We start from the raw sequence: 16,868 nt of genomic DNA, 5'->3' as shown, positions 1-16,868 counted from the left end.
TAATGTAGTGGCTATCCCATTCAGATCTTACCTGTTTTTTCCTGTAGGATGTTGCTTGTGTGGTGTGAATGTACACCACACGCAATATTTAAATCACTGCTAAATTGGTGCAGTGTATCTATTCAATGAATGTTAGCTCAAGTTAACTCCATGATAGCAGATGATTCTGTCTACACTCATAATGTCTCTTGGTAGATTCATGCAGCAGATTGGTTGTTCATAAATCTTTGTTTCATGAAAAAACTCAGTGGTGTTTTCTCCTGATTTTCTGCATCTTGTATTTTTTCTTGTGAAAATGAAAGTACATAGGCCCCTGTCTGCGGATGATTAATTGCTCTATAACAAAGCAGCTGTGGAGCCTGGCAAGACTGCACTCAGATTACGGTCTTAAAATAGTGGATGGACTTGTTGTTTTTCTTTCCAACCATCTTACAATTGTTGTCATAAGAATGAAAGATAATTGCATTGCTCTGTATTGTCACTACATTTCTTGTCATATGAATAGGTTCATTTAGTGTCACCATCTTAGGTTGTTATGAAAATGAGGCATCTAAACTTAAGGTTGTTGCATCTTTTTCTCTCTGAGCAAGAGCCGAATCCCAGGGTCCAAGTACAGATTTTAAGTAAATGCGATATTTGCATCATGTGATTACAGGCTTTACAAAAGTGATTCAAGGATGCCCATTGCTTTTTCATATGTTTAAAAAAAAAGTAAGTTTATCTGTTGTACAGGTAAAAGGGGGTTGATGCTTAGGGAGAGAATAGCAGAGTCAGGAGTAGAACTGAGGTGTTCCATTATTCAATGCCATAGTCAGTTGATCTAGGATTTTTTGGGTACGGATGCTATGCAGAATATTTTGTGGTAGGGGCAATTGATGGGAGTCAACTGCCAGGTAGCTGCCTCGAGGTTCTTCAAAGATACAGAAGTTCTGTTTTACTATAGGAAGTAACCAAATTAACTAAAGTAACGCAATTGAGTACGTCTACAGATGAAACCCAGACAAAATTACAAAAACATCAGGCGAAGAAAAATGTCTCAGATTGGTTCAGATTAGCATTAATCATCGATTATAGACTACTGTATTTTTATTCCTTTTTTTTTTTTAGCCTAAATGTACAAATCAACACTAACCCTACAATCAACATTATGCAGAAGGCTTGATAGGAGAAATTCATCTTGATGTGATAAGCACAGCTCCACTGAGATCAATGGTGGTATTTAGGCTGAGGATAGGACTCAGCTTTCTAATTTGCCAGCGGCATATGAAATGATCATTTATGCTGGCACTCTAGTGAGATAAGAATTGGAAGACAAATATAAGAATTAAGGAACAAAGCTTAGTTCCCCCTTAAAAAGTGGTTCATTTGGTTAGCTTTGCTTTGCAGTTTAGGTGTGTTCATATAACACACGTGGAATCATATTCAAAAGAGATTGAAGTTAACCTGTTTCTTTGAGTGGTTCTGTTTGTTGTTTTCTTGGTTTCTTCCAGCAAGGATACTTTCTTTTGTCCTTGGAAGAACCCCCTCCTTGATATGCTGTGGTTTATTTTCTCTGTTTCTTTAGCCATCTGTAACTCTGATTCCCCTGTGCCTTTGATTGTCTATAGACCCTGGTTATGACAGGATTACTCTTTGGTACAGGTAAAGAGATGTGTATTATATGCAACTTATATGGCTGAAAATGAGGTAATAGTAATAAAAAAAAAATAATAACTAGATGAAGGCCAGTCTGATGATTATATGATCTGTCACATATACCATTGTATAAGAGTATTTTTTGACCATAGCATCTGTATGTTGTAAAATCTATACTTGAAAGTAATGGGTGCTTTCCGTGGATCTGTGTTTCTCTCAGGACAGATATCAGTGGATGGATTTATGCGATATCTGAGTGGAGAAGAAAATGGCGTTGTTCCACCTGAGAAACTGGATTTAAATGAAGATATGTCTCAACCACTGTCACACTATTTCATCAATTCCTCACACAACACCTACCTCACAGGTACAGTGCTGGGGAGATCTGATTTTTTCTCTTACAAGAATTCATAGCATATTCGTGCTGCTACCGTAAAATACAACAAAAGCAGTAGCAGTAAATGATGACAGTGCTTAGTCTTCAGGGAAGCAAGGGTAGCACTTTTAACTGTTTTCCTATCTACTCCAGTTCATACATTGAATATACCTTCATTAACAGGTGAGCAGCAGTTGTGTTGTTTGGATAAACTCTGATGAAGCTCAATGAAATCCCTGGAAATTTCCCTCGACTTAGATAGGATTCCAAGAACAGGTCCTTTTCTGGGGAGTAGAAAGTACTTTCAACAGCAACCCAGGCTAGTCAAACAAGTATGCAAAGTAGAATATGGAAACATCTCTATAGCTAATAAATTTGCCCATAAACATTAAATTTGATTTTTTTTTGTGTTCAGTGAAATTTGCTTTGATTCAAAGAATGGAGAAGTGCCAACATGGCTTTCTGATGGTCCGTTCATATCTGCAAGGAATGGAAATCTGTTTTTTAACAATATTTCTAATGTCTGACCTAAAAGTTTATGTGCTGTCATGTTTTTAAAAATCTGAGCATTCAAAAGATCCTGTTAACTTCAGTTAATGAGTCTCAAAACTGTATTATTTGAACACCAAAGTCGACAGTGCTTTAACATTCCTTAAAAAAAAAAAAAAGAAAGAAAGAAAATGTTTTTGACAAGCAGATATGCACCAGGAATTCTCTTTTCTGATTTGATGTTTGCTTTGTCTTGTCATGTTTGCTAATGTTTTAACATTATGTGGAAAAAAAAAAAGTAATGCTACAATGTCTGCCCAAAACATGGCTCATGTATAACAGTGGCTTTTTTATGTTACTAAGTTAACAGACTTGCCTCCACTGAGTGAGTCCTGCTGGATGCCAATAGGCAATAACGTAAACAAAAGCACACAGTGGTGATGCCCAGTTTATACAAACCGTGTGGTAATTGCTTTCATATGAACGAACTGTCATTGTTTCCAGTAGACACCCATTTTTCAGAGGTTTATATCTTGGCTGTGAAATGTGTTTTGTGCAAAAACTTGTCATATAAGTATTTGGTTTGACAGCTATTTTGTTTCTCTAAATTAAAAAAAAAATGAAAGTCAGCATGGCCGCTTTTAAATTATGATTCTAATATGCAGAAATTTATGTTCTTTGGAAGAGTGCAGATATTCCAAAGCAAAAATAATTTTTAATTACAGTACTTTGCAGGCCTTGTGTCCGGTATGGACTTTGTTCTATCAGTGAGGATTAGGACCCACTTAAGCCAAATGCTGCAGCCTTATACAGAGTTTCTGGAAGGAAACAGTAAAGCTGTCCAAATGTGGGAAGAATAGGCCCAAAGGGAGGGCAGGTGGTGCAGTTTAAATTTGGTCTAAAGAGATAAAACACTGCCTTTCCTTCTACCAGCATGAATTTATAGCCAGTACCGTATCACAGATTTTTCTCAGGGCTGATCAAGGCAGAGTCATGTTCTAAAGGTCTAGAAGCACAGAAGCCAAAAAAACCCAAAGAATTAAGGATAGAAATTCATGATTTGTCCAACCTATTCTAAATTTTTAATCGCAGCATAGATAACATAAAATACTTAATTATTTTAGCAGAAAGAACATTTGCCTTGATGAAACTGTCCAAATTCAATTTGACTTGTATGTGAACGTCTTCAAATCATCTAAGATTGCATCTGCAGATTTCTTCACCTGCATTTCTAAAGAATTGCAGAAACTACATTTCGAAATATGATCCTCAGACTTAATTTAACATAAAATTCATGGCTTAGAAAATTGGAGAGAAGTAAATCAGAGTAAACTCAGGGAATATGGCAAACTAAGTTTGAAACTCTTTCAAAATTAATTTAAGAGCACGTATTTTCACATTTAGAGGCACAAAACATGTGCCCTTGACTTTTAGTGGGTTTATTTGTTCAGTAAGCATGTGGCAGCTGGCTGACAGTGGGATTAATTATGTGATTTTTATCCATGTATTACAAAAACTGACAGCCTTAGATTTTGCTTTGAGGCTAGACCAGATACAACAATCACATTACCATTTGCACTCTTCCAACAAAGACTTAATTCAGCTGAAATCTATGAAATTAATGGTCACAAACTATTCTTTTTGCCAAGAAGATTTCAAAGGGTCTGCTGAAGTGCTCACGGCTTTGGAAGGGAAGCTTCAGTAACACCTCTGCCCTTACTGGAGCTGTGAAATGGAAACTACTCATGTAATAACTATTAGGAAAAATAAGAAAAGCATTCAGTCTAGTATTACTTTATTATTACTGTGCTTAATGCCCTACGAATTATTTCTAGCTTTGTTAGTTTTTTAAACCCAGAAAAACCATCCACAAAGAAACAGCATTATAACATAAAAAGAAACGTGCACACTCTGAATTTATTTTTAATTACCCTGATCATTTTCCTAGCCTTTAGTAGAAACCCTTGGCAGTACATCAAGTCTTGATTATTTATTTAGAAGTGTTACTGCTTTCTTAGGGAAATGTAACTTTTAAGAACAAAGGTAAAAACCCCATCAAGAAAGAAGTGATTTACATTGAGCCTAGGCTAGTTTAAAGTAATGCCAACTTTTGGAAACTTTTATTTCCTGTCTGTCACTGGTGTCATGTTTATTTATTTTTTATTTACTTCTTTGAACCCTTAATGTACAACCCTGCTTTTCTTCTGGTTTCTCACTGGTCTTGCTTCAGGTTACTGCTGTTGTCACAGTGGGGAGTGACTTTGCAACATTTCTTTTAGCAGCACCCAAAGTCAAAGACAAATTATGATTATATATCATTATCAGCATTGCACACTTTGATGGCTTTGCAACTCGCTGTTGTATACGTGACACGCTAAATAAGAAAATCACAAGTCTTTAACACATTTTGGTTTTGGATAAAAGGAAAAATAATATTAGCAATAGGTTGCAGAGCTATCAGTCTGGAGTATGTAGCCAGAATGGGACTATCCCACTTGCCCCCAGCATCTGCTTCCCTGCTTACAGTCCTGTACTTTCAGTGGTCTCTATAAAAAAAAATCCCATGAGGGGCATGTTCTTGTCCTTTATTGCTGCTATGGCCTTTCCTATACCATCCTCGAGCTTTTCTGTTCCCAGTGATTCCTCAGTCATAGCTGTTGCTTATTATCTGCAATCAACACTTCCTTCACCTTCCTCACCTTCAAAGCCTCCAAAACAGTATTTCCAGTCTCCAAGATGACAACACCATACGGAAAGGAAGGAATGCTGGGTGATGCCTGCTCTGAGCATGAGCTTGTCACAAGAGCAGGAGCAGTTTTGGCTGCCTGCCTCATGCTTCTCAAGCTGTGCTGAGCTCAGGGGATCGGCTGACAAGACCCAAGTCTCTGCTGTCTTCCAGCCCCACCACATCCTTCCTGATGAACTAGAGGGCAGGAAAGCTCAAGGAGCTCATGCAGCGCTGAGGAGGAGCTGTAGATACCCTCCCACCACCAGCATCAGTAAATTCTGTCCAGCAATCATCTGAGGTAGATAAATGAGGATTTTCCTGACACTGGGGTCACAATTTATCTTAGCACAAGGGCTAAAAGGGGTAAGAAGGAGCATAGTGGTTGTTTTTTTGTTGTTGTTTTTGATTTTGTTTGTTTGTTTGTTTTGTTTTTGTTTTTGTTTTTTTACCATCCAGCTGTTTCTACTTTTCATGATTCCCCATCAGAATATCATAAAAACTTGTGTAACGTCAGGGAATGGGGCTGAATTTCCAGAAGTGAATTGAATTTGAATGTGATCATTTTGCCTCAAAGGAAGGAAGCTACAGACCACTATGTGCTTGCTGAGGCCTACTCAGTGCAACTGTGGAAGCAGCTTCCACAGTTACAGTGTTGAAATAAATTTAGCCATTGAAAAAGAAAGAAATTAGTGGAAGGAAAGCTGTTGTCACTTCAGAAGGTAGAAGATGATCTGTGTGGAAGGTCTTAGGTGTAACTTTGCAAGACCCCAGTTTGGTACCCTGCTCTGAAAATAAATTCCTGTGCACTTGTGCAGAGGACATTGCCTCTCCTCAGAAGAAGGGTGAGCTGGGGAGGAGTTCCGGTCAGGAGAAGGGATGGACCCTGTTGACCCATTCCCCGGTTCAAAGATGGGGCAGAAAAAGCTACTTAAAGTTTGAATAAGTAGACATTGTAGTAATGAAGATTATTTTTGTACCTTAAATGGACAGCCTGATGGTTTTACTTATGATGTGTCACCATCTGGAGTCAGATTAGCTGAGGTTAAGATTAAATGGGCTATCAGTGTACAGATATATACAGCTGTCTGCTGTTGCAGGCACATGTTCAGCAGCTTCTGTAGGTTGGTGATTCCTATCTGCCCGACACTCTCTTCCATCTTCCTCCGAGACAGTTGGCTTTTCTGAGAAGGTGAGTACTCAGTTAAGCAGACCTCTAATTAAAAATGCCTTGGATCTCCAGCTCTGTCAAGTTTTTCAATGATTGCTCCAATTTTTACAGCTGAATGTTCATATATGTGCTCTTGAACATCAGTTTACCTTTTTATTGTCCAAAGGGGTACATGCCCACCCATGCCAGTTCCCTCTTTTAGAAGCCGTACTCCAAGTGAGAGGGTTTCTACTTTTTAAAGTGAGTGGAAACCATGTAAAAAGGAGGGAAAAAAATCAATTAGATTGTATCCTTAAGGCAGAACTAATTATTATATTCCAAATCAGCAGCTGACACCAACATTTCTAGAGGGAGCTTGCTTCCAGTAGCAACAAAGGTCAACATAAAGGTTAAAAAGAAAGTTTGATCAGATCTGAGATTATTAGATTGATCAGATCTGAGAAAGCATTAAAAATAACAAGATATAGGGCAAGAGCCTTGTTTTGACTAACATACAAGCAGCAGCAGCAGCATGCATCACACCATTGTGGGGTCTAATTCAACTGTCCTGTTTGTGGCAAAATACCTTAAAAGGAGAATAAATTCAGATAAATGTATGGTGTCTAAAAATACTGACGCCAGCACCTTCTGCTACTGCTAGAGTCCAGAGCCAGACTCCTAGTAGTACAGGGCTCTGAGTTTGCGTGTTGAAAACTACGACATATGTTCCAGAGCGCTGTCTGCTTTTCTGGGACTTCCCAGAAGAGATGAGGTCTGGCATCACACGTGTGCAGGGCAAAGGCAGTATGCAGGCACGTCGTGCTGGGAGAACATGGTGCCGTAGGTGGGTGAGGTGGCAGGAAGAGCTTCTATTTCTATAGTAATGAAGAAGTCAAGTGACTACAAACACCTGGATTTAAATATTCCCCCGTTTGGGGAGGATACGTGTCTTAAAATCATAATCAAATTTTAAGTCCATGTAATATTGCAAATATCTTGCATTTGTAAAAACAGTGCTAAATGAACCCAACAAGAGTGCACTTGCTGAGCAACGAGTCACTTAAAGCTATAGAAGTTTGGAAATACTCTATATGGGAAAACATGGCTCATATTCTCAGCATGCATAAATGAGCACAGGCTCATTGACCTTAGTGTCCTGTTACATGTCAGGTATGGGCTGGCCCAATACATTTTTAAAAGCTATTTTTTGTCAGAATTTGTTTCTCCTTATCCAATATACCATAAGGTAATAAAAATATTGTGGCACTACTGTAGATGCTATGTGTATTATAGAAGGGGATACATAATGCTTTTAATTGCCAGTATTAAAATTTTCATCTGTATTCAGGATATTAAAAATGTAATTCTGCAAGTATTCCCTTTAGCGTCTCTGTTAGCACATTTTGGAATGGATACAGATAGAGACTCACATGGCAGAAGTTTATAAATAATAGACATACAAAAACATTTGAGCAAGGATTTCTAATAATACATGTTTTAGAAAAAAAATAAAAACTATTGAAACTATTAAAACCTTTGCTAGCATTTTTCACTCTGACTGGGATTCTTTCTGATGACTGAATGTTTTGGCGGTTAACTATCCTCTTACTCTGAGCAGAAATCCTTCCAAAAGGACCGAGCTTTATTAATAAGGTAGTGTGGGAAAGTGTTACATGACAAGCAATGCATGTCATGATTTACTTAAGCACTTTGGAAGGTTATGGATCTTGTAGTCCAAAACACTTAGCAATAATAACAGCCAGTAGTCTCTCAGGAGGTATAGCAGAATTTGTTAATCATAAAATAGTTTGTTAATCAAAATTCAATATGCTTTGAGGGAAAAGGTGGAGAACATGAAAATAGAGTTCAAAGTGAATGCAGTTTTTCAGGCAGCAGAGCTCAGAGGACCCATATAATGACTGCCAAGTTTTCATAAGCAGATGCTTAGGGATGAGTACACAGAAATGTGTGCTGTTGTACCCTGATCCATGCTCATGCTCATTTGAGTCCTGCAAAGAAAAAGAGCCTCTGCTTACCCCAGATACTGGGATTGCACCAAAAAGGTTACTGAGTGAACAAAGATAACCTGCCTTAATCAGAGGAGAAGCACACGCACACACAAAAAGTGAAGTAAAATAAGAGGCACATTGTCGCTTTGCTGACTCCATTTGGATTTTCAGAACCTTCCAGCAGTGGCCAAGCTATGTTATTTACACGTGTTTCCCGTCAGTTCCAGCAGGTGCTGAGAAACCTTACAGATTTCAGTAGGAATAATGTTAATGCATTTGAGTATTTATGATCCAGTTCATGCATAAGACATGCATGATAAACAGGAATTTTCCAATAGAAAAGTTATTCTGTTACAGTCCATAGCAGAAGGTAAAAACACAGAGAAAGCAGACAATGCTACTCGGTGAAGCAAACCAAAACATACAGTTTCCAACATAAAACCTGAAGAGAATAAAGCAAGGATTAATCTGTGCTATATTATATGCCAGTCTGGATGAAGTGTTTTATGCAACTCCTGTCAATGAAGAATCTTTAGCGTAAATGAACTCACTGCCTCCTTAAAAAGCAAGTGAATGCCCTTCAAGAAATCCATAAAGACCTTCTTGGCAAGTCTGCTAGAAAGCAGGAATCTACATCCATTTTCTTCTCATCTAAAACAAGCACTAAGCCACTCTTCCATTATCTCTGCCTCTCTGCTACAAGAAATTTGTATCCATGTGACTGGAACCAAACCTGCTGAAGCGGATGAAAACACCCTGGCTGGATATCCTTCCCTGAATGCAACATCTGGATTTGTTTGGGTTTTAATACTTCCTGAGTTTGGGAAGAACTGAGTTTTCCGTGTTTATTTTTTGATTTATATTATGTCATTGTTGGAAGTTGGTAGTCTAATTAAGTTTCTTTCTGCATAGTGGAGTATCACATCAGGAAATTTTACTGACCAATTGAATGTAGCTATTAGAGAGTTAAATATAGATTTGAGACCTAGTAATGGCACTATTAGTGACTGTGCAGGAGGTTGGTTTTATCTTGCACTAAACACTGCACGTTATTAGAAAATGTACTCTTGCTGTCCTGAGTTGCCTCTGAATTTCACTTTGCTTGTCAAAGGGTAACGAAGTCTTTTAGAACTAATACGTTATTTTATTTTATGTCAATTCTGTCTAACAGAAGTTTTTGTATTTGCTTCGATTCGGTTGTTTCTCTTCACTCACAGCAGTTTAACTTATGGCAGAATACAAACCATGACATTAACTCTGCCTAAGTCATTTCCATTAAGTTGTTATGCTTTTTGTATGCCTTTGAGTGGTATTCCTGTCGGCCAAGGGTAAAAGATGCTGCTAACTCTGATTATTATTAGATTATTTGTATTTATTCCTGAGGCCCGAAATGACTTCTCTTTTTTCACGTTCTCGTTATGTTGTCTCAGCTGGACAGCTGGCTGGTAACTCATCGGTGGAGATGTATCGGCAAGTGCTTTTGTCAGGCTGCCGCTGTGTGGAGCTGGACTGCTGGAAAGGACGAACAGCTGAAGAAGAGCCGGTCATTACACACGGTTTCACTATGACAACTGAAATATCCTTCAAGGTACAGCAACACAGCATGCTGTCATGGTTGGCTTTAGCCAGGGTGATTTCTTTCACATAAAATGCATGACAAATTCATTCCTGCAAAGGTGGAAGGGAGGAAAAACGTAGGAGTAAAAAGAAGTTTTAAGAGGAGACTTCAGAGAATATGGGGAATCACTGGAAAAGTTGCGGTATTCGAACCTCGCAGAGGAAGAGGTTCTTGGTGATTACATATATCCCTGATACTTGGGATCAGATCTGAAGCACTAGAGGATGAAAAAGAAAAGTAAGTAGCTTTGGAGGATGTGAGGGGTTACTAATGGCATTCAAACCCTAAACCTATCATCTGTATTTCTGAATGTCATCTTCCATTTCCCTTTTCCATAATAAAAGGCAGATGCTCTACCCTAGCAATAACGTTAAATTGTTACCTTGTTATTGTCAAAGATGTTTTTGATCTGACATGTTAGAGGAATGGGATGGAGGTGTTTTTCTATAGTTTCAATATTGGTAGTTAGCACAGCCTGTAATGATACATCAAGATATCATTTTTGAAGTCTGAAGAAATAATTCTTGGTTATCTGAGACACTAACTTGCCCTGAAAATATATTTCTAGACTTCCCTGTGCAAGAAGATGTGCAAAAATGTCCGTTTCTGAATTTGCTTGTATTACAGGTGATAGATGTGGATTTTCTACCAGTTAAAATTTGAGGCATGTCTCCCACACTGAAGCATGAGTTGATGTTTTTTTTTCTTATAATGCCTTCCTTGAAGAAAAAAATAACAATACTACTACACAGACAAAACACCAAATTTCACTCACACCAGAGCATCCCCTTGCTTTTTGTCAATTTGCTTTCTCTAACTCTCCACTGATTGAGTTAATCACAGGAAAATGTAAAACACAACCTTCTTACACTTTTGTTATTAACTTTGCCATGAATCTGATGAAAACCATTTATGTTTATATGCATAGAGTTTGATTGCTGGAAGTCCTTTAATTAAGGAAGATAGCTCTCAACTCCTTTGGCCATGAGCAGGAATTTAAAACAAAATTAATCTAATTCTTAAAAAGAGCATTAGCAAGAATGAGAATCATAGAGGTAATATTGGAAGGTGTTTTAAACCAATTCAGGGATATTTCATCTGTCACTGTAGGACACATTTTTTCTCCACATAGAAACTGTAAAAATGTATTGACTGCTGGTTTTCTTTTGAACACTCAAAGAGTGCTGCTTGACTTAGGAGGAGCAAAATGATAGCGAAATAATGTGTCAGAAGTGTGTGAATCAATTCAGAGTGATCACTGGGTCTTCAGTGCTGAATTATTTGTTGGTTCATGTGTTTGGTGTGACCACAGCACACAATGCTTCTGTTCAGTCTGTCAGTTTTCACTGCCTCTTTCAGAAGTGTGGGTACAGAAGCAATATGTACTACCCATTCTTATGTTTCTGGGGCTTTGTTTTGGGGTTTTAGTGTTGGATTTATTTTTTTTCCTGTTTGTTTGCTTTTTACGGGCTTCATGACATAGAAATCTGCGAAGTTTTTCTCAGCTGCAGTCTGTGAGCTGCTGCAAGGGTATGATCTTATGGGGTATTTTTCATGCCACAACCAGGAATCTGTGCATATGTACTTATGTATACCTTGGAGACCTGTTTCAGGTGAGTCATTCTGCAGCTGAAGTAAAATGTGGAATTTAACATGTTGTTCTTTTCTGACCATCGAGAATTTGCATTTACATTGAAGGCACTGCACGACTGAATCACCAGCATGCCTCTTACTCTATTGAACCAATATCTGAATTTTTTACCCCCAGATTTCATCAATGTCACCCTGGTTTTACTCTTTCAGGCTAATCTTCTCCACCCATTCTGAATTCTGTCCCTTTTTGCAACTGAGAATGCAGTTGAAAATAACTTTATGGATTTAGTCCACAGCTAGGGTAGTGTGTAGGAGCAAGAAAGGCCTCAGGACTGATCTCTGCACTGCTGCTCATCTCAAGCTCCATAAGCAAGGAGGTAGGGTGCAAGTGGGTGGAGATCAAGCCAACACCCATGATGTGGGTGGAAAGCATCTAGGTGAGAGGGCTTGGTATTGTAACCCTGTTCTCAGCCCTGCTGTGCCCTTGTAATGGTAAAATTGCCTTAGATGTTCTTGAGAATCCCACATTATTACTGATGTAATGTGGCACCAGCACTCAGTGAGTTACTGGTGTTGGAAAGAAAGCATGTGGTAGGAATGACTCCATCATGGAGTGACTTTCCCCATGGGAGAATCGCTGATGTGAAACTGCAGCTTCCCACTTGCAGTGATCCAGACTTCTGCACCATTTACTACTCTTACAGTAAATTCTTTGCCTTTCTGCTTTCTCTCAATGCTTAGTTGAAGCACATGAATGGTTAGTGATATGTGAGGCATTTAAATATTGGGTGACTGCATTTTATTAAATATAGTCATTCATCAGCTGTTAGACCTGTTAGAAAAAGTTTCTCATATTGTAAGGGAAGCTATGACTATCTGTGCCTTAGCTGTGTATTTTTTTACTTGTATGAAGACTGTAAATTCTGTATGTACTCTAGCTCATATCAGAAGATCTTGAGGTGGCTTGTGTGTTACTTCCAGCCCTGGGTTTTTCAGAAAATATTAGAAGGAACATACCAGAAACCCAGCTTTTGAGTTACAAAGTGCATTTCTTACTGTTACACTTCTGAATTGAGCATTTTAAAGTACAGAAAGTGAATAAAATGAATCCCCTCAGAGAGCTTGTTCAAAGTAAATAAACCTTTTAATTTTAGTCATCATTACGATTTGGGACAGAAAAAGATTATGAGGTCTTTTAAACTCCAGAGGTTGACAGCAAAGATAGTAAAGTCGTCAGTGCTTGATACGTTCTCTTGAAAAAAAGATCTCCAATAGGAAAACATGAATAATTGCTAACACTGAGTGCTTCGCTGTATTGTGCACCCTACTAAAATTAGTGTTATCAAATGATTCCTCTACTGTATTTACAGTTGCCATTTTCCATCAAAACCAAACAGACACTTCTATGGAAGTTTCCGTTTCTGAGCCCTGTTTGATGATTACTACACAGCCAACTGTTACAACTAAATAATTTCTCTTCTCTTCTCTTCTCTTCTTTGACTTAAGGGTGTTTCTCTCATCAAAACAAAATAAAACAAAAAAACTTGCGAGTCAGAGTAACTAAAGGATTTTACAGATGCATGTTTGTGCAGATGATGTTTAGAAGATGCAAGTTTGTCAGAGTATGTTTATTATTATGCAAAATAATTCATGAAAGACATAGCTTCAGGCATGGAACAACTCCATGCAAAGACGAAATTTAACATTTAAACTATTGATTTAGGCAGACATAAGTAATTTCTGGAGAAATGCAATAATGGAGACTCATCAAACATTTTGGAGATTTGATTACAGATCAGGTTGAAAAATTCAGTTGCTACAAAAGCATATGCACAGCTTTCAGGAAAGGTTACAATAGAAGGTCTGAGTATGATTTTCAGGGGGTTTGGATATTATTTCAGAACTCTTTAGGTCTTTTCTGTCTTCAAAGACAAAAAAGCTGTTTCTTTAGAGACAAATTTCTAACTGTATACATTTTGATTCTTTAGGAAGTAATAGAAGCAATTGCTGAGTGTGCATTTAAGACATCGCCCTTTCCAATCCTCCTTTCCTTTGAAAATCATGTGGATTCGTAAGTAATTACTTTGTTTCCCTGTAAGGTTTTACATTTTTATAACTAAGCACAGGATTATGTATGAATTTGTGGCAGTTTTAGTATCTGATATAATCAACAGCTCTTACTAAAACAAAAACTTGCATCAGCTTATGTACCCCCAAATGATCAGAATGAATTGGGCATATTATTAAAAATTTTTCTGAATTAGAAACTTTTGTATGAAAGAAAAAGCTTGAATAACTGTGAGACAAATTCTGTTAACTTTGCAGTCTCGATATGTTCTGCTGGAATGAAGTGATACTTCAGCAAAGAAAAAGAAGCAATATTTCACCTGCTTAATGACCTTGTTCGGGACTATAAAAAAAATAATAATAAAAAAAAGTGAAGTGCATCTCTTCTATGCATAGAATTGGTCTGTTTCTCATGTGTTAGAAGTAGAGGCCAGAACCATATACTAGCTAGGATTGCAAAATAGCTTACATGGAAGTCCAGGAACTGTTCAGTTTCTGCCAAAACAAAACAAAAACAAACAAAAAAATTTCCTAAGCTGTTTTCTGTTTTTTTTTGTTTGTTTGTTTTAATTGCAAAGAATGCTTGTTTTCCTGTGTAAGAAAAGAAAACAAAGTGAAAAAGCTTCTAAATTTGTCCCAGTTATCGATCTTATTACTATCGTATTTTTTTTTTTCTTTTTTAAGTTTGACATAATCTTTTGCTTGGTTTTGAGTATAGAGAGATCACATGGTTCAAAATGGGGTGAGATTGACACACAGCATGTGCCTTAACTTCAGTTGCCTTTTCTGCTTTTGTTTTCTGCTATGAAAACATTTGCAATGCTTCTGTGGCCAATTTGGTTTAAGAAACTTTTTTTTTTCATTTAAAATAAAAAGTAATCTTTGGGAATGTTATGAGTGATTTAATACAAGTCAGAAAAGATGTCAGAACTTTTTCTTCTCTAAAAGGAAAAAGGGTGAGGGCTAACTGCTCTTCCATTGTTTTAGAAAGAACATTCTCATCATAAGGGAAGGAACTGGTAGAAGAAGCTATGTGAGAATGTTTTAAGAACAGATGTGGCAATACTGATAAAAAAATGATGTAGGTAGAAAACTTTAAAATCTGAGAGCTGACCCACACTACCTCTATGCCTTATAGAATAAGTTTACATTACCTTTAGTGGATGAGTATGTTTGCTATGTGCACGTTTAAAGGACACATGGCTATGGTTAAAACAGCTAACTAACTGTTAAATCCTGCTTAGTTGGTTCTGTTCTACTCTGAAAGATAACACAGATGCTGTATTTAATTTCTTTCTCTAATCGGTCCCCTCACTCCTTTCTTTTTGGTGTAAGTTATATCACTTTCAACTTGCTTATATTCACCTACGGCTGTAGCTTTTAACTCACAGCACTTCCAAATACAACCTCTGGTCTTTAGAAAAGGTCTCAACCATCATTCTTCAATGCATTATATTTCGTATTCATTCTTCTCGATTTTTAAAATATAAATTCACTGTGTTACTGTAAGGCAGAGAATAGGCAACATCAGATTTATCTTAAACAGAACACTTACATTTTTCTTCCTGCAAAGTCAATAAGACTTAAATCTTCAAATATTCCAGGGTGGTCTGCTCTATTTCAAGAAAGAAAAATAGTAAATGGTTGCATAAATTAAACTTCTGTCAGAAAGAAGTTATGTATGTAAGGGGCTTTAAAACTGTAAGATGAAACTTTGTCAAAGTTAAAGGTGTTGTGATACTGCAGGAACAAGTCAAAGATGGACCAGAGTTACGGCTGCGTTATTCCCATCTTTACAGTTTTCTCCCACAGAAGCCACTGTACCTTTCTCTTCAGAAAACTCCAGTCATGGAATAATGAATTATCCCTCATTGTATTATTAGATGGCTTTTTTTCATGTGTTCCTATGATATAAGTTTTTAGCAAAGCAAGTCTAGGGACGCAATATCAAATATTTTCTCTTTGTAAGGCTTTTTGCTATTTATGATTTTTTGCTGCAGTAAACTATCAGGCTTAGTGTGTATGAGTTCTAATTTTGCTTTGGCTGAAAATAATTTCTAGTTATTTTACTGACTGCTACAATTATCCCTTCATTTCTTCACTAGTTGCTAGAGAAATCTGCAATTAGTCATGCCACTCAAAGAAACCTTCACCTAATTCCATGGAATACTCCGTTTGTCTTTTCATTTACTTGGAATGTTGTTTTTCTCCTAGATCGTAAAACTAGGTTTGTGAGTTATTAACAAACAATGGTAAGTGTTTTCATAGAACTGCTATCAAACAAATCCTAATGACATCCATTCCCACTTCGGGGTGACTCAAATTTTTCTGCTGATTTTCAAGTTACGAGAGTCAGTATTCATGGGTGAAATGCTGGTCCAATACAAAGCAGTTGAAATACTGACATTGGTTTAAGCAGAAATACAGTTTAACTCAGTGTTTTGTATGCGTGACTTTTAGACATTGCAATTATCAGAGGTTGTAAGTTATACATCACCAATATAGATATGACAATGTTAATCACCAGTGGACTTAAAATACAGTTTTTCTTCCTTCTGTTTTTTGTTCATGAGAATATTTTTTACCACTTTTTGTCCATGTAAGGAATAAATCATTTGTTTGTTGGCATGTAGTGCCATTTTAATTTCTTTTTTTGTATTTCCTGTAAAGAATCCTCTCAAATGTCTTTTATAACGTGAAGAAATGTCATTTCCTTTACTGTAACTCCACTGTGTCATATATTCATTCATGCTTATTTATATGCAATAAAAAATTAGAAAAAGAGGTAGGCATATAGATTTTGGAATATATAAAATATTATATATACCATCATTTTTATTGATGTCTAAATGTGCACACTGAAAAAAGACAATGCTAAGAAAAGATGTGCTTCTATCAAAAAATGAAAACTATCCTGAAAATTCTTAAAAGACCTCAAGAAGACCTTGATGTTTAAAATTGGGCTTACAAGAAGATAAGCTATCTGCAAATCTGAAAGCAGACACTCTATAATTAGAAATGCACTGATGACATAGCAAAAAGGTTAAGTGATCCTTGAACAGTATCCATATAAGATTGCTTCCAAGATTAAATTTAATTACAGTTATTCATACTGCTGATTTCTTGCTGGAATTGTTACTTCAAATATTAAAAGGATTTTTATCACTTTTTCTTCCTACACTTTAAATTATTTTAGTCTCTTCTGG

General features: G+C 36.9%; 1 protein-coding gene across 8 annotated transcripts in view; it reads left to right on the top strand.

The window, feature by feature from the left end:
• The window catches only part of PLCB1 (phospholipase C beta 1), a 382,337-nt gene that overhangs the window by 260,613 nt on the left and 104,856 nt on the right, over nt 1-16,868 (top strand). For all 8 annotated transcript variants that reach the window (XM_040551664.1, XM_040551663.1, XM_040551666.1 and 5 more), the window contains 3 exons: nt 1,856-2,002; nt 9,815-9,972; nt 13,584-13,666. In XM_040551664.1, coding sequence (XP_040407598.1) covers nt 1,856-2,002; nt 9,815-9,972; nt 13,584-13,666 — 388 coding nt within the window. The remainder of the gene's footprint in view (nt 1-1,855; nt 2,003-9,814; nt 9,973-13,583; nt 13,667-16,868) is intronic.

The sequence above is a fragment of the Cygnus olor genome, chromosome 3, assembly GCF_009769625.2.
Source record: "Cygnus olor isolate bCygOlo1 chromosome 3, bCygOlo1.pri.v2, whole genome shotgun sequence".
Taxonomy (NCBI): domain Eukaryota; kingdom Metazoa; phylum Chordata; class Aves; order Anseriformes; family Anatidae; genus Cygnus; species Cygnus olor.
The sequence above is the reverse complement of the archived record's forward strand: the minus strand, read 5'-3'. Positions and strand labels throughout refer to the sequence as shown.